Here is a 24,614-nt window from a genome sequence, read left to right on the forward strand (position 1 = left end):
ATAAAAGGAAAGTAAAAGAAAAATAATTATGGGTGAATCTAAGTTCTTAAATAAAAGCATAGCATATTAAAGTTTTTGTAAGTTCAAAAAACTCGGGAGGATAACATCTATCAATGGTATTTAGAAAAACAAAATCCACGAGGGAATCAGAACAGCATTCTATGAAGAATAAATGTTCTAGAAACTTTAGAATTCTGAAAGAAATACTTAAAGAGGCACAATCCAACACCCATACCGGTTCCTCCAACAATGGAAATATTTTATGTGACAAGGCATAGACTAAAAATGCATATCCCACCAATAATAACACATGTTGATATAATAACACTAGTATGAATTCCATGTACTTCAAACATCTGCAATTCAACAGTGTTACTTAAGATTCCTATAAAACCAATAGACATAGATGCAAATCTCCTTTTTCTCCTCCAAGTCATGTGGTATCAAGTAGATTCCTTAGTAATGGAACCATCTTATATTATAGAAATACTACCAACTTAAAGGCTCATGACCTATCTAAATACCTGTAATCAACTTTTCATGCATATCATGCGCCCTAAAATTAAGGGTCCAAGGAGATATGACACTTCGACGCACCCGCACTGGATTTCATACTGAGTTCATGTACTAAAGATTTGATTGGTATGTAATTCAACATTCAAAAAACTAGTCGAAACTACTAAATATTTATGCGTAGCTATAGTGAAGAAAATGTTATATCCTAGTGCAAAAGGGCAACATCATGGAAGAAGTGCAAATTAATATCTCCAACTTCCCCGTCAGGCTGCTAAAGGGAAGATTTATGCTCTTAAGGGAAGACTCCAAACTTCAAAAGATAGGTGTTCATGTAAAATGCTACCAATGGAAGCAATCAGAGATGATTTCTTGCACCATTGTCCTAAGAAAACTTCCAAAAGGACACAGAAGGCATAGGTTGTTCAAACTTGCCAGCTTGAATATCATCAAACACTGCATGACATCCTTCCATCTTCTCCATTCTTAACCTACACCCTTCAAACATCCTTGCAAAAGCATCAACCGCTTTATCCGATGCACCAAAAATTATCTCATTAATATACATACAGCAGTGCTGGCCTGTTACACCAACAGAACTGATCTAGTCCTATTGTACCAAGCTTTCCAGCTTTCTTTGTCTTTCACCTAACTTCAGCAACCAATTTCCTCAAGAAGCCGAGTGGAACGTCAATGACAATTGATAGGGACCCTTCACTGCTAGAATCTAGTCACAAGGATGATAAAATAAAAAGAAAAAAGAAAAAACCAAGGCTAAGATTGGAGCAGAGAATAAAGACCTAAGGCGAATGTAGTAACTTCTTTTTCTGAATATGAGGAAAACTTGAGTTGTCATATGGAGTAGCATCTGTGATTGCCTCATCATCTTTGGTATAGGAAATGCTAGCTCTCTTCTCAGTTAATGACTGTAGGTATCCAGTTAAGGACGATCTTCCTGAAATAAGTCTGTCAAGAGAACTAGCAAAAACTGAATTCTGACTCAAGCAGAGGGAAAAAAACATCCAAGAATCTAGCAGTTGTCACCTACACAATCCACATACAATATTAGCAAACATGATCATTACCAAGGCCAAGAAGTGGAAGAAATATTCTAACTAAGCTGATATGGTTAACGAGAACAAATACAACATAAGTAATATCAAAGAAGGAACTTCTAACGACTCTCCAGTGTGCTTGTTTCCAGCTTCAAATAAATTATCTCCTTTAACAGAAGAACGTTCTGATATAATCTGGTTGGAACCAAACCATTACTTCTTTGTAATGAATTCGGACATACAATTGTGAACCTTGTCAGTAGTCATAAACCCACTCAATTACCTCCAAAGTCAAATGAAAGATCATTAAATATTATTAAGCAGGTTAAAGTTATGATATAGTCAATTCAAGAAATCCTGTATTATTAAGCAAGGCCACTAGAAGCAGGGATACAACAACCTTTCCTAACACGAACAACCTCAAGAAATCCTGAACTAGACAGAGAATGAGATACTGAAATCAAAACCCCCATGACATAATCGATACCGAGATGCATCAAGAAATCATCACACCTAGACAATGAAAAATAGCAAGGAGAGGCTGATGCCAAACCAGAATTTCACCTTAAGCTTGATTGCACTGAATATTTAAAAATAGGAACATGACATTGGAGACCCAATTCTTCCAATTAAGTTCAACCACATTTTCCTATGGAAAGATAAATAACAAACTGCTTCTCCTCAACTCAAACCACTCATCCTTTAGGACAGCCTTCAAACTATCAAAGACAGCATGGAGACGCCAAAGAAGACATGGGTTACTTTATCTCCAACCCCACCTTAAACTAACTTCAATAAATGAAGACCCAAAAATGCGATCAGGAGTAGAACTCATGAAAACAGAAGATCACCTGATACTTCCAATCTGCCCAAAGCAATCACACATCATTACCTGACCCCCTAACACCATGAGCCTTAAATTCTAGAAGCCAACTCACAAATTGCATACCAAATGCTGCTCTTACGATCTCATTGTCTTGTATGTCAATTTGAACAAATAAGCTATACCAGCATGCGAAAACCATCGACGGAAGCAATCAAAGTACAAAGAGACAGAGAGAGAGAGGACCTGCCGAAATCGAACTCTCAAATTGCATTTTTGCTACTAAAATGGCTTATTGCCTGAACGCGTTCGTTGTGTCTACAAAGATGGAGAATTCTCTCATGACGATGTAATTGCCAAACCCTAGTAAGAGCGGCGAACCTCTTTGGGCGATGGGTTTCAGACAAAGACTATGGGAGATAGTGAGAGAGACAGAGAGAGAGAGAGAATGGAAGGTTAATAGAAAATATATATTATAGAATTCGGCTCTGGCCTTGGAGAAAGGAAATGTGACCTGCAAGTGAGGCTGTGTGTTGTCTCGAAGAGGCGCGAGGGAAAAGAACTGGCAAATTCTATACTGGTGTGGGATGGCTTCGAGAGAATGTATTTAGCCCTTGGGTTTCACGTAAAGCTGGATCCATATTATATACCTCCTGTGCAAAGGTTATAAATTGAAGAAAGTTAGGTCAAAATAAATCATGGTAGTGGAAAGTCTTTCTATGAATATAAATTTATTTTCTTAGGAAGCTTAGGGATACATCGACTAAGCTGATTAATATTACTTTCATATGAGAGAGGGGGATAGAGAAATTATATGATTTCTTCACCAATCAATCACTTGCAATGTTGGTTGACAACACATTCCCATATAATGACCTAAATACCCACAACCCTCTTCACTATTTTTCTTCTCCCAGATATATATATGTATAATTTATTAAATATTATTGTATGTATTCTGTGTATGTTTGAATGAGAACTGCCTGATGAAGCCAAGGCAGAGGAACTGGACATGGCTGAATGCCCTGGCGTCGCCATCCACAGAAGAAATCCTCTTCTTGCTGTTACCACTCCATGCCTGTGCTAAGTTTAGTTTTCCGCTATTTCATGAAGCTTATTTTCAAGATCCGTACTCTGTCATAATTATCCCCTTAACTGTGTTCAATGTGTTATGTGGTTTGAAGAACCTTTTTTTTTTTTTTTGTCTTATTTTTACCTCTCAGTTCAATTGTGGCTTAGTACCACACTCATTGTAAGGAACCAAATCTCATTCAAACTTAAGCACCAAATCCCATTTTGTGTATTTTGTGTATGTATGTATCCTGTATATGTATATATATTTTTATGTAGAACGTGTATATGTATTCTGTGTAACTCCATTTCCTATATTCTGTGTAAACTCCATTTCGTGTAACTCCATAGGAAATTTCGCGTAACTCCATTTCGTATATTTTGTGCGTGTCTTTTTTCTGTGTGTATATTTATGAAAAATCTGTGTATATATATTTAACATATATTAACATACGTTAAATATATTTAACATCTATTAACAAAGAGAATGAGTAACTTATATATAAAAATAACTTACATTTACGTCAGAATGAATAATCATAGGGGCTTTGAGAATGGATCATAAGGTAGTTTCAATTTTAGATCCCTTGAACATAGCATGAGAATGCGTAGGGGTTGTTCATCATCTTTTCCCTTGAATACTAAAGAACACCGTTAAAGTAAATTTGTTAAATAGTTGTTATTTACAGTCCCGAAATAATATTTAATATCATGCTCAAAACAATATATTAAATAGATTAAATAGTTGTTCGTCATCTTCGTTTTGTTTACCAAAAAACAATAAGTTTGTCGACACTAAAATACAAACAACTTTTTAAGAAGTGATTTGGAAAATCAATTGTTTTTCATTGCTCTTATAAACTGCATGAGTAAACTAATAAACTAATAAGTTTCTGACGTGGCTGAATGAGTATCTTATATTTACGTGAATGAGTAACCGTGCATTTTAATCTTAATCTTAATATTATTTACATTGAGTTGAGCTATGATTTATTTTTAATCTTAATATTATTTATACTGAGTTGAGCTATGATTTAATTATAATGTATGATGATTATAAACAACTAAAAGCAGACTCTTCATAAAATAAAATATAAAAATAATTCTTATAATTTATGTAGGACGATTTCTCTATTTTTTGATTTCTTATATAGTTATAATTTGATGTCAGTAGCACTAATTGGTGTGCATTTTAATTTTTGATTTCATTTAGATTGCAGAGTACTGGTTGTTGTGTATTATTTGATATTTAATTTTTTTTTATATTTGATTCTTTTGGAATTGTATAGTATAGGCTGATAATTAATTATAGAATATAGGTTGAAATTATAAAACCCAGGTTGCTTTATTATATTGACTGATATTTTTTTGTAAAATACAAATTGAAATCTTTTTGTTTATACAATAACTTTATATTCATTGTTTGATAATTTTGTGTTTAAGAACTATATATATTGTCTTCAAACACGTGATATAAGCGAGTTTAGGTTCTTAATTTAATATGTATCCAAGTTCAATGCTTGATTATTTTTGCATTTAAATTCAATGTTCGATATTTTTAGTTGCACCGTGCCTTCAGGCACGGATTATCCCTAGTACATATATATATGTAAAACAACAACAGAGGCAAGGAAAGCTTTTTCCAATTTGCTAAACATTATTTTTTTTATTATTTTCTCATTCAAACATTGCTAACAAAAAGTTTCATTCATATCTTAAATTCGATAACATAATTCCAACTAAAGATGATTAACCATGATTGTCTAATAACGTAATTCCAATCAAAGCCTAATAAAGTTATTTTTTTCCAGTGTGAAAGGTATGTAATATTTGCGGCTTAATTCCTTTTTTTCATTTTTTTTCCTGCAACAATATGTGTTTTGTTCATGTTTGCAATTGTTTTTGGTTTTTTTCTTATATTTATACTTGTGTTGTTGTTTGCTATGAGTTGGCCATATGACACGATATAGGTTTAAACTTGCAGGAAATGGCTTGAAAAAATGATTCCGTCAATGAAATAACGGCTTTGAAGGAAAATTGGAAGATTAAAGTTAGCGTAGTTCAGATATGAAACCTACCAAGTTTCAACAAGTCTAATGAAATCAATAATGTTGAGTTGGTTCTGATGGATGAAAAGATATGACAATCTATGATACGATAGAATATTTTGTTAGTTATGCATCTTTACTTAAACAAAAATTGTGTCCATTAAGGTGACAAAATCCAAGCATTCATCAAGAAAGCTGTTACTTGTAATTTTAAGTGGTTGGTTAAAGAAAGATCAGTTTACATAATCACAAATTTTGGAGTTGGCCAAAATAATGGATATCGCACCGACCAACCCGACACTCATTCAAGAGGACTGAGAGATTCCAAAGTATGGCTTTGTTTTCATACCTGTTAGGGATACAAAGAGTATAGATGCGTGTGTTATACAGAAATAACTTGTTTGATACTAGAAAACCAGTTCTAACCCACTACAGAACAAGAAACGTAAACTACAACATTTAACTATTATTATAACAGTTGATATTATTGGCAATAGAAGCTTATAACCAACAACAACAAATGAGCAATAACAGATGTTACTAGACCAAAACGACAAGATGGAGAAGATGGTTGAACAACAACGCTCGCAGCTGGAATGGCAAGGAAACAAGAACAAAACTTCTGGAACGTGGAAGAGGCAGGAACAAAAGTAGGTTGAGTAGCATTGTCCTGAAGACAGTTACCGCCCTGCGCCGGCAGCAAGCAAATTGTGGCGACTGTCTCAGCAGGATGAAACGACCTCTCCGGTGAACGATAGCCACGAACAATCGAAGCTAGCAGAACTAAAAAAAATGGACTTGTTCTCAGTGATGGAAACTCAAGAAGACCAAGTTCCTTTCCACAAACTCAAAGAAACTTAGGGAGATATATATAAGCTAAAAGAACTTGGGAACCAAGCAAAGCTTGAACTTGGAGACCAAGCAAAGAAGAACTTGGAGACCAAGTAAGACTAGAAGACCTTGGAGATGAAGGAAAGACGTGGAATGACTTTGCAAGACTTAGCAATAAAGGAAAGACTTGCAAAGACTTAGGGAAGACTTCCAAAGACTTAGCAAGTAAGGAAAACCATACACACACACACTCACTCCCAACAATCCCCCATATGAGTGCGTGTGTGCGGAAAACAAACAAAACGACATGAAATCACTAAGAGCAAATAAATAAGTTATGCATCAACAAGGTGTTTTTGGACTTGAACCTTCCTTAGTGAATGTCTATTGAATTTACCGAAGAAATAGTGAGACTAGCTCTTGAACTATCCTTCTGAAGGTAAATCGAGATAATAGACATCACACATAACATGTCTTGACCCACTGAGTTCTATACAATTGTGTCCATTTTGGTCTTGGACAGCATCCTCAGTTTCATGAGAGCTCTAGAGAACCCAAGCCATTGAATAGTTCTCATAGAAGCGACCTCACTTCTACTCTTACATAGGGAAGCATTGACTAAGAGTATCCTATCACTACTCCTCTTATTTCAAGATATTAATCTTCCCTTTAACGTCGATAGGACACACTCTTCAATTTCTGAGACATGGGGAGAAACTAAAAGTTTCATAGTGTAACGACCCGCTCCCACTTACGGGCGCCACCGGTAAATAATCGACCAGATTACTCACCCGACAACCACAACTGAAGGGTTGGACTATGTTTCAACAGGAAACGCCCTAGGTGGGAACTAGGCTTCGTCCTTCCCTTCACTCCACTCAGGAATCGGTCCCAACTCAAATAAGAAAAATCCAGCGGACCAAGACCCGAAACCTAAGTGAGCTTCACCTCTCTTCAGCTCACCCTATAGCAAGCCAGAGCTGACCCAGGCACAAAGCTAGCATACAAACACTTCGCTGAGTATTGGGGATTTATGAGAACATACCTTGCTGATCTTGACTCGGTCCGAAACTTGGCTTTACCGACTATGCCACATTCAACAAGCAATCTCACAATCATCTATCACACTTTGATGATTACACAATTAAATACATTTAAGCTCAATGACATAGACATTTACTCACAAGGGTATACATACACCACGCCCCCTGGCTACATACAAGCAATATTAAAAATACATAAATCGGGCAATTCAGTTAGTTGCCACAACGGCCTCCCGGCACCATCCCTGCTTGCATCCGGACTTGCATCATCTACACATGAGGTAAAACCTCATGAGTCATAAAGACTCAGTAAGGGTGCAATGCATGTAAATATGAGTATAATCATGTTTATGTATGCCAAATGCATGCAAATGAGGCTAGGCTCACACATCCTCACAACCCACTAAGGTTTGAGGCATCAACCTATCAGCCCCCACCACTAGTCCTCCTTATGGCCATAGGTCCACTAGGTCTTGCATCACACAAGATATAACCACTACATGCCAATGCAACATAAAAACATTATCAAACACATTTACCAACTTGCAAGGCCACCTCCACATGGGGCCATCCCTTACCTGGCTCGAAGCCTCATCCCTACCTAGGCGAGAACGCCAGCCCGAACTCGAGCTCTCTAGGATCACCGCCTTTTCGTTCGAATCTAGAGGCAAACACACAAAAACCCAACTCCATTAACATTCGGCATTAACCCAACGCCCTCGATTTCGCCACACATTGCAAAATCACCATCAACATTATTTCCAAACAACGAACCACGGCATACATCAGCCGTTTAATAATTTCCAACCACCCCGACACGGGATTAAATCCCACAATATTACACAATTCAATGACTCACATAAAGGAAGTATTCCAAAAAGAATTAATTTACTTACCTCGGTTAAATCGAGAAGAGAAAATCGATTAATCGCCCACGCCGACGTTGCTTCCCGAGCTACCATCACATGCTCGAAATCCCATTCTCGAGCTTCCGGTATGCTCTACAAGCCTCAATATAATTTACAGGACCTTTCCCCAATTTTCTGGAATTTTTCGGGATTTTTCCCCTATTTTTCCAGATTTTTCTCATTTTCTATTTTCTTTCTTCTTTTTTTTTCCTTCTTTCTCTTCTCCTTTCTTTCTCCCGCGCGCGGCCACTGTTCTTCTTCCTTCTTCTCTGGCGCGCGCACAGCGCCTGTGCGCGCCTCCTGCCACTGCCGCGGCTCCACCAGCCCACGCCGCAGCTCCGGCCACCACCGCCAGCCGCTCCTAAGCATCACACGAACGCCAGCCGTCGGCCATCACTGCCGCGGCTGGCTTCCCTGCGCGCTGCAACACCAGCGTGCGCGACTGCCATGGCCGCACTAGGCCAGCTCCGCCGCTGCTGCCTCTGGCTCCCCTTGCCGATGCTGCCGGCCGCACCATGCCCGCCACCTCGAGCTGCCGAGGGCCGCCTCTGCCTCGGCCATGGCCATCACTGGCCGCTGCCCGACGCCGCTCCAGCTTCATTCGTCGGCTTCAATGGCAGCTTCTCCCATGGCCGAACTCGGCCGGCTCTCTCTCTTGATCTCTATCTCGCACTCTCACTCGAGATCTCTCTCTCAATCGCTCGAACGCTCTCTTCCGAGTTCTCTGCCTCCCTCTCTGATTTTTGAAATAGCCGAGGCACATTTAGGAAGCTTCAAGGAAGCTTCCTCACGCGCACTCACTCATATATATATATATAATACACAAACTAATTTAATTCCCCAATTTCACATTAACCCCACTTAAGCAATTTAAATTACACTTGGGGATTTCTATAATTGCACTTGGACCCTTTAAGCTTTAATTAATTATTATTAAAGCCTCACGATAACTTGATTTCTCTACAATTAATTGCCGACACCTACTCGGGAATATCGATTTCGTCCCTACGCCTGCGTGGGACCTCTATTCGACCCGAAACCACTTAAGGGTTGCTTTACTCAGAAAACCGAACCACCCCTAGGCTCCCCTCAGCTTCCAGGAGGTCCCCTCCAACTATTCGGTATTGGCACCCACTCGGGCTTATACAGAATTTATTCCGAAAATTCTTCCTGGTCGGACCGCTGTCAACCTCCTTAATCTCATCTCGAGACGCTCATCAATCTCTTGTCCTCTTCCCTGGACATCCAAGTCCCGAGGCACTCCTATCCGCCCATTCGGTAATTTTTATTAATTAATTACTCGAAATTTATAGCTGCTAATTCCAAGTCGTGAGTTGGGTAGTTCTGCTCATGTCTTTTCAATTGCCGAGATCCGTAAGCGATTACTTTTTCATCTTGCATTAGAACACATCCCAACCCTATTCCCGAAGCATCACTATACACCACAAACTTTCCTGCCTCCGTTGGCATTGCTAGAATCGGTGCCGTGGTTAATCGTGCCTTAAGTTCTTGAAAACTTTGCTCACATTTATCATCCCATTCAAATTTAACTTCTTTCTGCGTCAATCGAGTAAGTGGAGCCGATATCTTTGAAAATCCTTCTACAAACCTTCTATAGTATCCAGCTAGTCCAAGAAAACTTCGGATCTCCCCAATGGTCTTAGGTGCTTGCCATTTTTGAACTGCTTCAATCTTTGCTGGATCGACAGCTATACCTTCTGCAGAAATTATATGTCCAAGAAATGCTACTTGAGTAAGCCAAAATTCACATTTCGAGAACTTGGCGTACAATTTGTGGTCCTTTAAAGTTTGCAAGACTATCCTTAAATGTTTTTCATGACTACTCTCACTTGCAGAGTATATCAGAATGTCATCTATGAACACTATTACAAACTTGTCCAGGTATGGTCTAAACGTTCGGTTCATTAAATCCATAAATGCAGCAGGTGCATTGGTCAATCCAAACGGCATCACTAGATATTCGTAGTGACCATACCGTGACCGAAACGCAGTCTTGGGCACATCTTCCTGTTTGATCTTCATTTGATAGTACCCAGACCGAAGATCTATCTTAGAAAATACTCTAGCTCCTTGGAGTTGGTCAAACAACTCTTCAATCCTAGGCAAAGGATACTTATTCTTTATAGTTACCTTGTTCAACTGTCGGTAGTCAGTACACATACGTAGGGTACCATCTTTCTTTTTCACGAACAATATCGGAGCTCCCCAGGGTGACACACTTGGTCTGATAAATCCTTTGTCGGTCAAGTCCTGTAATTGCTCCTTCAATTCCCTCATCTCAGCTGGGGCCATCTTGTACGGAGGTATGGATATTGGCTGAGTACCTGGTACAAGATCTATCGAAAATTCAATTTCTCTTTGGGGAGGTAATCCTGGTAATTCCTCGGGAAATACCTCAGGATACTCATTCACGACCCTTACTAACTCCAACTCGAGACTTTTCTTTCCTGGTTCGGGTTTGGCTGACTGTAACGTGTGCAAAGTCATGCCTTTTTCCTTCTTAATCTTCCTATTTTGACCTTGAAACACAATCCACTCTCCGTTAATCTTGGGTAAGCTCACGGTCTTACTTTTACAATCTATTTTAGCCTCATGAAGCGATAGGAAATCCATACCGATAATTATGTCGAAATCTTGAATGTCTAACACCACTAAATCAATCTTGAAACTTTCCGATCCCATACTAAAATTACACTCGCGGCATCCTACTGCAGTTCTTAGAGTTGAACCCATAGGAGTGGCTATTACCATTTGATAACCCAGTTCCTTAGGTTCTAATTTTAAACCTTCTAATGATGCATGCGACACAAATGAATGCGTAGCACCTGGATCAATTAAAGCATGAGCTGGAATATTCGAAAAGAACAGTGTACCTTCAATAACTGCAGGATCGGCCTCAGCGTCCTCACAAGTCAGATTGTACACTCGGCCTGGACGAACATTTTGTGCACTTCCACTCGGTGGTTCCATCTTCTGCCTTTTTAAACAATCGCGCGAGATATGCCCTGGTTGACCACAATTGTAACACACCACCTTTCCCTGATTCCCAACCTGGGGCATTGCTTTGATCTTTGGGCAATTTCTCCCAATGTGACCTTCTTCGCCGCATCCATAGCACCGCAAGACACATCTCTTCCCAGGGTGTTTTCTCTTACATCGAGGACACTTCCCGTCATCCCTTGGTTGAGTCGTCGGACTGCCTAGTTTACCGCTCTTACTTCCTTCCTCTGTCTTGATGATCTTGGCTCGTGTCAGATTTCTCTCAATGGTCAAAGCTCGGTGCAATGCTTCTTTGTAAGTTTCAACGTCCCATCCACTTAAAACTTGCTGGAGATGTTCTTGTAGTCCTGAAACAAACTTTTGTGCCTTCTGACTCTCGTCAGTCTCGTACATGGGTACGTACTTAATCAGTTGAATGAACCGATTATCGTATTGACTCACAGACATCTCTCCTGTCTGCTTGAGCCTCATAAACTCCCAAATTCTTTCTTCCTTCCAACTCTTGGAAAAATACTTGGCGTTAAACTCCTCCTTGAATCCCGCCCAAGTATACATTGGTGCATCCTCATTCTCAGCTTCACGCTCCTGTTGAGACCTTGTTAATGATCGTTCGGTAGACTGCCACCACCGACCTGCTTCTTCTTCCAGTGTGTAGGTTGCACACCTCACCTTCTCCTCTTCACTGCATTGGAGATGTTGAAGTAGTTTCTCGGTCTGCTCCAGCCAATACTCGGCTGAGCTAGGATCATCGCCTGTCCTTCCTTTGAACACAGGGGGTCTCAAATGTCGGTATCGCTCCAAAGCTGTGGTCGTGTGCCGCGTAGGCTCCTCTCGACTCACGTATGTTAGCATATTTTCTAAAAATCGCTCCATTCGCTCAAATCGGTCCTCACTGGAGCTCGATTCCCCGACGTATCTTCTGTTCCCTCCTGAGTGATTCCTGCGATCATCCTGATCTTCAAGATTATTTCCTTCTCTTCTTCTTCCACTTACGTCATGAGCTGCGTCCCGTAGCCTTCGTGTATTCACCATCTGAAGTGAATCACGGAAATAGATTATACTCAAGACAAGATTGTTTCTATACAAAGGGGACAGTTTTATTTCTTTATAATATCCCACAAACAGAACAACTTAGTACAACCGAAAAGGAGAATAGACATAACATCTTATTTTATTTTATATTATATTTACATATCGCTTCGTCCAACAACTATCTCTTCGGCCCTACTCAGTAGTTCTTCGGCCTCCAGACCCATGACTCCTTGTGGTCCCCGTCACTGTCGGATGCTACCGGGGGTCCTTCGTCATCATCTTGGACTTCCTGAGATTCCTCATCTGATTCCTCATCAGAGCTAATATCTATGACCTCATCCGCGAGATTTGCAGCAATCTCTGCCTGTTCCTCCTCATCCATAACGTCCCCGAGTAGATCCTGATGCTCGTTCCGCATTCTTGCGCAGAATTCACGTAGAGAGTCGTCTTCCCAGTCCTGCCACAACCATTGCGCAAAAGTCTTCCATTCCCCCTCCAGCTGGTCAATAAGAAATCCGATCTGAAACTCTGATAAATCTACCATCTGTCGGTAACTAGGGGGCACATCATCAATAATTTCCTCCATTGCAAGCAAAAACACATTCATGTCCTCATTTTGCGGGTTTCCTCGAGCTTCGATCCTATTTGCCCAATGTGACAGCAGTACTTGATCCACCATTTTCTACTAATAATACATAAAGATTTTTCTTAGAAACCTCAAACAAATGTTTCCTAAAGTTTTCATATGACACCTAGAATTCATATCCCTGTTCTAAGTTAACAAACCTATGCTAAGTTCAATAACCTAGCCTAATCATCCTAGGGCTTTAACCTAGGGCTCTGATACCAATTGTAACACCCCGCCCTATACAGGCATGTTACTATAAGGAAATTCCCGGGGTTTCTTTTTTTTTGATACCCGCGGCGCCTGTGAGCACAATCTTCACATGCAGATGAAACACCCGTCGTAAAACTACATCCGGCTCCCGTGGTGATCAAAAGAACCACTCCTCATGCAGATATATACCCCGAGAGTTCCAGTCTTACTCATTTAGCTAGAAATAACAAATCTTAACTGAACGAGATAAAATAAACACAGCGGAATACTTGATTAATCAAAATGACGTGGCCCACCACGTGTTACACACAAAATGTTCCCATACCGATATGTGTATACAACATTGATACTAACGATTACAACACCGTCGAGCGATTGCTCATACATACAACATTATAAATACTAGTGTTTCCAAAATAATACAACAATTATCAAATAAACACCACAGATTCACCGGCCGTGTCCTCGACCTCGCAGCTGTCCTTGACTGGAACGTTGAATGTTCCAGGGGCATAACCCATGTTAGATGATAAACCATCTAAGTGAAGGCATGAAACAGATATACAATGCATAAAGACATACGAGCATGGCATACTATACGACAACATGCAAGACACATCTAACTCGAGATATCACCTTGACATACTTAATCCCTCGAATATCCCACTGTGGCACACGTTCACCTGGTCCAACGTTAATCCCTCGAGTGCACCGTCGTGACACCCGTTCACCTGGTTTAACATTATTCCCTCGAGTGCCCCAGTGTGACACCCGTTCACCTGGATTAACATTGTCCCAATCTCAAGTAGACCCCTTACCGCCCCATATGGACCCAACAATGCAATTAGACTTGACCCTATATGATATGAAAATTTACACGCCATGCACCAATACTTTTAAAAATAAACAGTTAATGCAATATTGACACAACGAATGTAAGTAAATGCCTTGTAAAATGAGCTAAGTCTAGGAGCGTACAAATACTCACAAGAACTCACCAAAAGCACTTTAAGACACTTTCGAGTCAAGATAAGGCTAAAATCAAACCACTCACCTTAATTCGGAAAAGTCCGGATTTTGCCTCGAAAAACGTGCCTCACCTCAAAAATTGTGTAATTCTTCTTCCAATGACCCAATTGATTCCTATTTCACCATTTAAGACCTTTAGAATCAATATTTCTATTTTTCCACAATTTCTCTATTTTTATTTATTTTTCAAACATTTCTATCTTCGGAAATTCATTAAAAATACCTAACATCAATTTTCACAAAATATTTTTCCATGATAATTCTTAAAATAATTTTACCTAAATTCTGAAATTAAAATAAAAGAAAAACCATACCTCACGCGCCCTCACGCGCCACCCAGAGGTCCCGCGAGTGGTTGCCACGCGCCGCCGCACAGTCTTCTTCTCCGGTCGTCTTCTCCGATTCCGGCGATGTCCAATGCCCTAAATTCTTATAGGGGCTTGTAGAGCTCTTCAATGCGACCTCAATGGTGCCCTTAATCGTCGGAAAAAGTGGTCGGAGGTGGGTTTAAAACCCAGTTGCAGGTCGCGGCGGCGGCGGTTCGATTTTCCGGCCAAGCTTCCAAAACCCCTCCAAATCTACACCAAACGCTCCCAAATGCTCCAGAAACGATCCTCTCAACCCAAGGAACAAAAGCCCCTTATCCTTCAAGCTCGATTCAAGCAAAAACACAAGAAATTTGAGCAATTTTTGTTTTTGAACCCTCGGCCGAAAACCTCCTTTTATACTCGTTTTGGACCCGATTCCCTACCATATCCGGCTCGTCCTTATCCCTTAAGCCCAAATCTCGCCTCTAAACCAATCGAAAAACACCAAATCAAGCGCTAGATCCCTCGAAAAATTCGGCCAAATCGAAAATCTTTTGGCCATTAATTCCGATCACATCAAGGCCATTTTCCGGCCAATGGGAGCTCCCAACGGCCTCGTCGTCGCCTGGAGGCTAGCCTAGAGCCTTCGGGTGACCTGCCCGATGCCCCAGAAGCGGCCGCCGGCGGCCATAGGCGGCCGGTCGGTTTCACACCAAGCAACTTTCAAAAATTGCATTTTAGCCCCCAACCAACTTTTAATTGAATTTTCTTTTATTTCTTGATACCCCTAGACTATCTAGCACCTTCACTATGACCCTCAGGTTTTATATTTCCTATTTCCCTTTGGAATTTCTGAAAAACTTGTCATCTTGATCTCCCTCGGGCAGTTTACAAAAATTGCACTTTTGCCCGGATGCTCCTAATTGCGTGCTTTTGACTTCAATCCTTTGAAAGTCCCTTGATTGTGTTGAGTATTGCTTATTTGAACTATTTTGACCTTTGTTGATCTATTTGACACAGTCCCTCGCCTTCTGTTTATGTTAGCATATTGCACTTAGGCCCGAAACTATTGTAAATTTCATTTTGATCCCATAACTTCCAAAACTTCTCCTGATATTTAATACTGGGTATTACACATTATATGCAAATGACGTTAACAAGCTTTGGCCATAATGGAACGTCTACAAGAAAATGATGAAGCCACTCAGCTTCTTCGCCTGCTTTGTCCAGAGCTATAAACTCTGACTCCATGGTTGACCGTGCTATACACGTCTGCTTCGAAGACTTCCACGACACAGTAACACCACCTAGGGTGAACACATACCCACTAGTTAATGTAGTCTCTAAGCTATCTGATATCTAATTAGCATCACTAAATCCTTCCAGTACATGTGGATATTTTGTATAGTGCAATCCATAGTCCAGGGTGTACTTCAAGTACCTAAGTACCCTGACCAATGCACCCCAATAGTCATACCCAGGATTGCTCGTGTATCTCGCTAGCCTGCCTACGGGGTAAGTAATGCCAGGTCTAGTACAATTCATGATGTACATCAGACTCTCAATAACTCTAGCATATTCTAGAGAAGATACACCTTCATCATGATTTTTCTTCAACTTTGAATTTGGATCAAATGGAGTAACTACCGGCTTACTCTCGAAGTGACCAAATCTTCTCAACACTTTCTCTATGTAATGCAACTGAGAAAGAGCATACCCTTCAGAATTCCTTATTATTCGAATTCCAAGAATGACATCAGCAAGACCAAGGTCTTTCATGTCAAAATGCGAGTTCAACGTCTGCTTTGTGGATTGTATGACACTTCAATTCGTACCCATTACCAGTATGTCATCCACATACAGGCACACAATGACACATTCTTGGCTTATGATTTTCACATAAATACATTTATCACACTCATTTATCTTAAATCCATTTGACAGCATTGTGTGATCAAACTTCTCATGCCATTGTTTAGGCGCCTTCAACCCATAAAGAGACTTTATTAGTTTATAAACCTTCATTTCATGTCCCTTTACAACAAACCCTTTAGGTTGTTCCATGTAGACTTCTTCTTCTAAATCTCCATTCAGGAATGATGTTTTTGCATCTATTTGATGTATCTCCAAATTGTGTAATGCTGCAATAGCAATCAACATCCTGATAGACGTGATTCTCGTCACCGGAGAATACTTGTCAAAGAAGTCTTGTCCTTCTTTCTGACGATAGCCTTTAGCTACTAGCCGAGCTTTATACTTATCAATAGTACCATTGGCCTTCAATTTCTTTCAAAAATCCATCTACATCCAACTGATTTACACCCAGGTGGCAAATTAACCAATACCCAAGTATTGTTTTGCAAGATGGAATCTATTTCATTATTAATAGCCTATTTCCAATAAGAAGTATCAAGAGATAACATTGCATCACCATAGGTTTGCGGCTCATCTTCTAACACAAAGGTTAGGAAATCTGGGCCAAAGGAAGAGGCCTTTCTTACCCTTTTGCTTCTTCGAAGCTTAATGTCAGTTTCCTGCCCATCTTGGCCTTTTGAAGAACTTGCCTCATGAGTTCTTTTGGAACCACTTGCACTGGGTTTATCTTTCTTAAAAGGAAATATGTTCTCAAAGAACTCCACTTCTATAGATTTCAAAACCGTATTAACATTAATGTTAGGAATTTCTGACTTCATTACCAGGAACCTATAGGTAGCACTATGCGAGGCATAACCTACAGAGACGTAGTCAATAGTTTTTAGACCAAGTTTAGTCCTTTTAGGTAAAGGAACTTACACCTTGGCTAAACACCCCTATACTTTCAGGATTTTGTAAGAAAGTTGTTTACCATTTCACACTTCATAAGGCGACTTGCCAGACTTCTTATGTGGAATTCTATTTAATATAAAATCTACAATAAGCAAAGCTTCCCCCCACAAATTATGGGGTAAACCCAAACTATTTAACATGCAATTTATCATGTCCTTCAAAGTTTGATTCTTCCTTTCAGCTACACCATTTTGTTGTGGTATATAAGGTGTTATCGTCTGATGGATTATACCATGAGATTCACAGAACTCAGATAGAGCTGACGATTCATATTCACCACTCCTATCTGATCTAAGCACCTTAATTTTCTTTCCCATTTGATTTTCAACTTCTACCTTAAATGTTTTAAAAACATCAAAGGTCTCATCTTTACTGCGTAGTAAATATGCATAGCAATATTTACTGCAGTCATCAATAAATGTGACAAAATAATTCTTTCCACCTCTAGTGGGGGTACTTTTCATGTCACAAACATCACTATGAATTAGATCGAGCAATTCACTATTCCTTTCCACAAATGGGAACGGCTTTCTTGTAAACTTTGATTCAACACAAACTTCACATTTGTGTCCCTTATCAATGTTAAAGCTAGGTAATAACCCTAGATTAACCATTCTTTGGAGGGAACGATAATTGACATGTCCTAATCTTGAATGTCATACATCACACAACTCAACAGTATAAGTAGAAGAGTCATTCTTATTATTCTTCTTAGGCACTTGGGCCTGTACATTCAACCTGAACATGCCATTATCTAAATATCCCCGACCCACATATATTCCTCTCTTAGTAAAAGTAAATTTATCATATTCAAAAATGAGTTTAAACCCATTTTTGTTCAGTAAGATTCCAGACACCAGATTCTTACAAATCTTGGGCACATGCCATATATCTGTGAGGGTCAGGATCTTCCCAGATGTCCACTTTAGCAGCACCTTGCCCTTGCCTTCCACAGTTGAGGCTGCAGCATTTCCCATGTACACCTTTTCGGTGCCATCCATCTTCGCATAAGTTGAGGACACAGATCTATCCTTGCAAATGTGCCTTGAAACACTTGTAATACCCAGTATTACATGGTATTGAAAATAAATAAATTTTGATTATTTTGTCAGGATCTCGAGGGGTTCGGGAAGCCCAGGAGTCAATTTCTAGTAATTAATTAATAAAATTATCGAATTGGCGGCAGGGAGTGCCCCGGGACTTGGATGTCCAGGAAAGAGGGCAAGAGATTGATGAGAGTCTCGAGATGAGGATAGTGACGCTGGAAGCAGCCAGACCGAGAATAATTTTCGGAATAAATTATGTATAAGTCCGAGTGGGTGCCAATACCGAATAATCAGAGGGGACCTCCTAGAAGCTGAGGGGAACCTAGAGGTGGTTCAGGTTTTTGAGTAAGGCAACCCTTAAGTGTTTTCAGGTCGAATAGAGGTCTCACGCAGGCGCAGGGACGAAAATGATATTCCCAAGTAAGTGTCGGTTATTAGTTTTTGAAAAAATCAAGAATTTATGTGATTTATTGAAAGTTAAATTAAGCTAGGGAGGGTCTAAGAGCAATTATCAAAATTCCTTAATGCAATTATATTCCCTTAAATGAAATTATTGAGGAATTGGGGGATTAATGCATAATTACATATATATATATAGTCGCGCGAGCTTGCTGGGCAAGCTTCCAACAATGCACCTCCTCTAATATCTTTCAAAAACAGAGAATGAGAGAGAGGGAGGGAGCCTGGCCGAAGATCGAGAGAGGCCGAGAGAGAGAGCTTGCGGGAGAGAGTGAGAGTGATGAGGGATCGAGCGAGAGGGGTCGATTGGCCATGGCAGCGACTGCCATGGCCGATGATGGAAGAAGAAGGTAGTAGCAGGCGGAGCAACGAGACGTGCACGACGGAGCTCGTGGAGGTCAGAAGCGGAGCTAGTTCGCGTTGGCTGCTTAGGTGCTTCGATGGCCGGTTGAGCACCCAGCGATGATGGCAGCATCTATAATGGCAGCTTGAAGCTGCGAGATCGGCCATGGCTGGTGGCTGGTGCGAGCGGGGAGTCGCGGGAGGCCGCTGGGTCACTGCTCGCGGTGGCTGGAGGTCAAAGGCGGTGGTGCGCGGCGAAGGCAGCGGAGCCAAGCAACGGTGGTTGGTGCGTGAGCAGGTGGCAGCGCAGGGAAGAAGAAGCCGCGAAAAAGAAGTAATGGAGAAGAAGAAGAAGAAGAAGAAGAAGAAGAAGAAGAAGAAGAAGAAGAAGAAAAATAGAAAATAAATTCTGGAAAATAAGGGGAAAATGAAGAAAAATGTCAAAAAATTCTAGAAAAATGGGAGAAAAGTCTGGAAAGTATTTTGGGGCTCGAGAAGTATGCTAGAAGCTCGGAAATGGGGTTTTGAGCACAAGGTGGCCTCCCATGAGGCATTGCCAAGTTGGGCATTTTTCGAATTTGTCCTCCAGATTGGTTAAGGTAATTAATTAAATTTCTTTTCGACTTAATTTCCATTATTTGAGATAGTGATCTGTGTAGTGTTGGTTGGATTGAACCCTCGGTGGGGTTGATTCGAAATTTGTTGATGGATGGTTTTTGTGGTGTGTGGCGAAGTTGAGGGCATTGGTTTATTTCCAGATGTTAATGGAGTTGGGTTTGTGTGTGTGTTTGCATCTAGGTTCGACCAGGGAGGCAGTAATCCTAGAAGAGTTTGAGGTTCCGGCTGGAGTCCATGCCGAGGCAAAAGAGGCTTCAAGCCAAGTAAGGGATGGCCCCATGTGGAGGTGGCCTTGCAAGTTAGTAAATATGTCTGATAATATTTTTATGTTGCATTTGCATGTAGTGGTTAACACTTGCGTGATGCGAGATCTAGTGGACCTGTGGCCATAAGGAGAACTAGTGTTGTGAGGGCTGATAGGTTAATGCCTCAAACCTTGGAGGGTTGTGAGGATGAGTGGGCCTAGCCTCATTTGCATGCATTAACATACATAAACATGGTTATATTCATATTTACATGCATTGCACCCTTACTGAGTCTTTGTGACTCATGAGGTTTTACCTAATGTGTAGATGTTGTAAGTCCAAATGCAAGCAGGGAAGGCACCGGGAGGCTATTGTGGCAACTAGCTATGTTGCCCAAGTTGTGTATTTATTTATCTCTTGTACGTAGCCATGTGGTGTTATGTATGTATACCCTTGTGAGTAAATGTATGTGTTGTTGAGCGTTAAATATATTTAATTGTTGTAATCATCTTAGTGTGATAAATGATTGTGAGATTGTTCGTTATATATGGCTTAGTTGGAGAAGTCGAGTTTCGGGCAGAGTAAAGACCAGCGAGGTATGTTCTCATAAATCCCCAATACTCAGCGAAGTGTTTGTTATGCTAGCTTTGTGCCTGGGTCACCTCTAGCTTGCTATGGGGCGAGCTGAAGAAAAGTGAAGCTCACTCGAGTTTTGAGTCTCAATCCGCTGAATTTTTGTTGTTTGAGTTGGGACCGATTCTTGAGTGGAGTGAAGGGAAGGACGAAGCCTAGTTCCCACCTAGGGCGTTTGCTGTTGAAACATAGTCCAACCCTTCAGTTGTGGTTCGTCAGGTGAGTAATCCGGTCGATTATTTACCGGTGGCGCCTGTAAGTGTGTAACACCCAGTGTAACCGGTGTTAAGAGAATAAGAAAGGAAGTGTGGAATTTCCAAAAATACCCTTGAGAAGGTGATGGATCCTTGAGAATGAATGTGCCCTATGAGAGGGGCATTTTGGTAATTTGGATAGTAAAATCCAATAAAAGGTATTTTGATAAATTGAAAATAATTCCTATGTGTAATTAAATGTGTAAGTGAATTAAATCTCAATTTTGTATTTATGTGGAGATATATGGGATTAATAATTCATAAAAAGGTATTTGGTAATTTTGAAATTAATTCCATAAAGGAATTTAATTATGAAAAATAGGGAAAATGATAAATATTCAATTATTTGAGAGAGTAATTAATTTTTCCTAAAATAATGGATTAATGTGGTGATGCCACATGGATGGTGGAGATGGAAGCTTGGAAGTCAAGGTTAATGTCTAAAGGTGACACTTGGCAAAGTCTTGTTCAAGTATAAATGGGGTGATTTAATTAAATGCAAAAAAAATGCTAATTGGTCTTTCAAGCATTTAATGAGAGGCATGATTATATGGATTAAAAAAATCCAAAAGAAAATGGTAAATGGTCACCATTAATGCCTTGAAAAATATGAGATTTAATTAAATGTGAAAGGGAATGGAAATTCAAGATGATCCAAGGGTGGAGGATTATTCTTGAAAAATGAAGTGATCTAATGGATGAGATAAAATCCTTCAAGTTGGCATGGATTGCCAACTCAATTAAGGAATCTCTCTTTAAAATTGATTTTTGAATGGTGGAGGCCATTAGTTAAAAATGATGGAAGGCTAGGATTAAATCCTAGCAAAGCACTTGGATTGTGCTTTAAATTGAAGGTTGAGATCTTCTCTTGAAAGGTGAAGAAAATCCAAAAAAGAAATGAGAAATTGGGAGATGGTGGTTAGTGACAAATGGCATAATCTTGTGAAGCAAGAATAAGCATTTAAATGAAATTCAAATTGGTGAATTAATGGTCTTTCAAGTGTTAAATGTAAGCCATGATGTTGTTGCCTAAAAAGAAAATACAAAATAAAATAAATTAGTCATCCATTAATGGTGTGAAATTGTAGAGAATTTCTTTAATAGAAAAGAAAGTGATTATGTATTTCAAGGCTTGACTTGAAATTAGTCCAAATTAAATAAATAGAAAAGAAATCTATTTATGGGACTTGATCCAATGGTGGTGGATGACTCTTGAAAATCCAAAGGCTTGGATTTAAAAAGAAAGGAGCACATGGATTGTGCTTTCTTGTGTTTTCTCCAAGAGAAGGGATGGGTTTATTTGAAATGGATGGTTGAGATTAAATCTCCCTTAAACACAAGAATTGTGTTTTTTGTGAATGGCCTAGATTTATTCTTGAAATATGGAGGCCTAGTATAAAATGGCAAGTAAGGAAGTCTTATCTTCCTTTGGCCACTTGGAGAAAGAAGTGAAGAAGAAAGGAAATAATGAAGAGAAGAAGGAAAGGAAAGAAGAAAAAGAAGAATGTAAGTATTCTTTCTTAGGCTTGTGTAAGTTTCTTCCATTTCTTTTAATGGTAGCTTAGTTTCTTTAAAATTTTGTTTTAAGGAGCTCTTAAGGAGAAGAGTGGGAAATGAAGCTAGGAGATTCTTGATGTTTCAAAGAAAAAATGAGGTAAGGGATAGCCCCATGGGATGGTGGCTTTGCAAGTTGTAAGTATGTATTTAAACTTTGAGTGTGTGCATTGGCATGTTGTTTGTGCTCAAGGACCTATGGCCATGAGGTTGTGTGGGTAGGGTAGTGTAAAGCCTCAAACCAAGGTGGTTGTGAGGATGTGGAAGCCCTAACCATGTTGCATACATGCATTTGGCATCACATATTATGTTTTTGTTCATACTTATATTCATTGCACCCTTATTAAGCTTTGTGGCTCATGAGGTTTTATCCTCCCCTTGTAGGTTGCTCTTATGTCAAAAGAGAAAAGGAAGAGTTGCAAGCATGTTGGTTGGAAGCTCATGGTGTTTAATTATTTGTTGTAAATTTATGGCTTAAAGAAGCCTAAGCATCACTACAAGAAATAGGGGTATTGCCGGCGAACTTTTCCCGGCGGTTCTTCAAACCGTCGGAAAAACACCACAATCCCCGGCGGTTTCTAAAACCGCCGGGGATTTAACACAATTTTAGGCGGTTTGTCAAACCGCCGACTATGCATAAACATCTCCGGCGGTTTTTAATAAACAGCTGGTGATGTAGACACATCCCCGGCGGTTTTCAAACTGCCGAGGATATGACCTATATATACCAAAAATTCCCCCCGCCTACGCCCAAATCTTCCCCTCACCTTTCTCTTCCAAAATTCCCCTCTGCAAACCCTAACCTGCTTCTCTCGCTCGCGCCTCGCCGTGTCTCTTTCGCTCGCTCTCGCCGCTGAGTTTCGCTCGCTCACTCTCAGTCGCTCGCACCTCGCTGTGCCTCTCTCGCTCGCTCTCGCCGCTGAGTTTCGCTCGCTCACTCTCAGTCGCTCGCGCCTCGCTGTGTCTCTCTCGCTCGCTTTCGCCGCTGAGTTTCGCTTGCCCTCGCCCTTGCTCGCTCACTCTCAATCGCTCTTGTCCTCGCCCTCTCTCGCTCACTCTCAGTCGCTCCCGCCCTCGCCCCTGTCCTCGCTCGCTCACTGTTAAAGCCCCTATTCTCTCCATCGACACTGTTAAAGCCTCCACCAGCTACTTCGGTCGAGGTGGCCACTGTCATTTTGGAGAGGCTCTTCCAAATCTCTATTCTCAAGTTCTACCAAAGGCGAAAAATCTATAAATCCAAGGTCAGAGCAAGTGAGTAATTCTTTTCTCTTTTCTTTTACTTAATTGAACTTTACCAATCTCGTCGATTTCATGCATTGATGGATTTTTTATTTTTATGATTTGAAACCCATGTGATTATACTAGCAGGCAATGCCTCTATTCGAGCTTTTGATTATTCATTAATCGAACACTATGTTCAGTAGTTTTCTGATTTTGCTAGTCTTTGTTAAGTGAAATGGGCTCTTGGTGTTCACTGGCTATGGAAAGTAAAACCTGCTCTAGCAAACTGGATATGAACCGAACTATCTCTGAGAAACCTTCATATAAAAAACTATATAGCAGGCAAGCAACATTGATATACGGAGTTTCCTGGAGAAGAGAAAATTTGCTTTTGTTTTGTTGCTTTTGTTGTTGTTGTCCTGCTTCAGTTTTAGCTGCAAGTGAATGCTATAGCCTGCTTTGGTTTTGCTTACTTTTTCTTTCTTTTTTTTGGTACATCAGATGAATTATTTGTTTCAGCCACAGATTTTATCTGATACTGATGATAGTGTGCCATCTTAAATTTGTGAATACCCGGAAGATCAAATTCATGTCTGATTAGATACAAGTATATGGAATTTGTGTTCAGAATTGCTAAATGACATTTTTACGGAATTTTTGTACAAAAAATGACACTAAAATGATGCCACAGTGACATTTTATAATTATAAACTACTTAAGAGGGAATTTTCTGTTGTAATTAAAATGAGCTTCCTTGCTTTGCAAACGATTGGGAGAGTTATTTATATACATAACTTTACCTTTGCACCGCGTGATTTTTTTAGACTTACTTGTGCTGAATATCTATAAATTATTTTATCAAATATATACAAATGATTTTATCTATCTATCTATCT

At 40.0% G+C, this 24,614-nt stretch overlaps 1 protein-coding gene across 1 annotated transcript; it reads right to left on the reverse strand.

Moving 5' to 3' along the window:
- Positions 1 to 898: 898 nt before the first annotated feature.
- On the reverse strand, positions 899 to 13,024 carry LOC127812726 (uncharacterized). Its single transcript, XM_052353250.1, has 4 exons — positions 12,566 to 13,024; positions 9,743 to 12,345; positions 1,358 to 1,479; positions 899 to 1,095 (listed from the first exon to the last, which is right to left on the reverse strand). The coding sequence occupies exons 1-4, from the start codon at positions 13,022 to 13,024 to the stop codon at positions 899 to 901; spliced, it is 3,381 nt and encodes a 1,126-aa protein (XP_052209210.1).
- Between the last annotated feature and the right edge of the window lie 11,590 nt (positions 13,025 to 24,614).

This window comes from Diospyros lotus, chromosome 11 (assembly GCF_014633365.1).
Source record: "Diospyros lotus cultivar Yz01 chromosome 11, ASM1463336v1, whole genome shotgun sequence".
NCBI classification, from domain to species: domain Eukaryota; kingdom Viridiplantae; phylum Streptophyta; class Magnoliopsida; order Ericales; family Ebenaceae; genus Diospyros; species Diospyros lotus.

Bases quoted from the DNA above. Each gene is read 5' to 3' on its own strand.
- LOC127812726 (XM_052353250.1), bottom strand. From the start codon at position 13,024: ATGGTGGATCAAGTACTGCTGTCACATTGGGCAAATAGGATCGAAGCT. The intron at 12,346-12,565 runs GTCTGGAGGCCG...GATTCACTTCAG, and splicing joins GGGACCACAAGGAGTCATGG to ATGGTGAATACACGAAGGCT. The intron at 1,096-1,357 runs GTTTTCCTCATA...TTGGTGTAACAG, and splicing joins TACTCCATATGACAACTCAA to GCCAGCACTGCTGTATGTAT.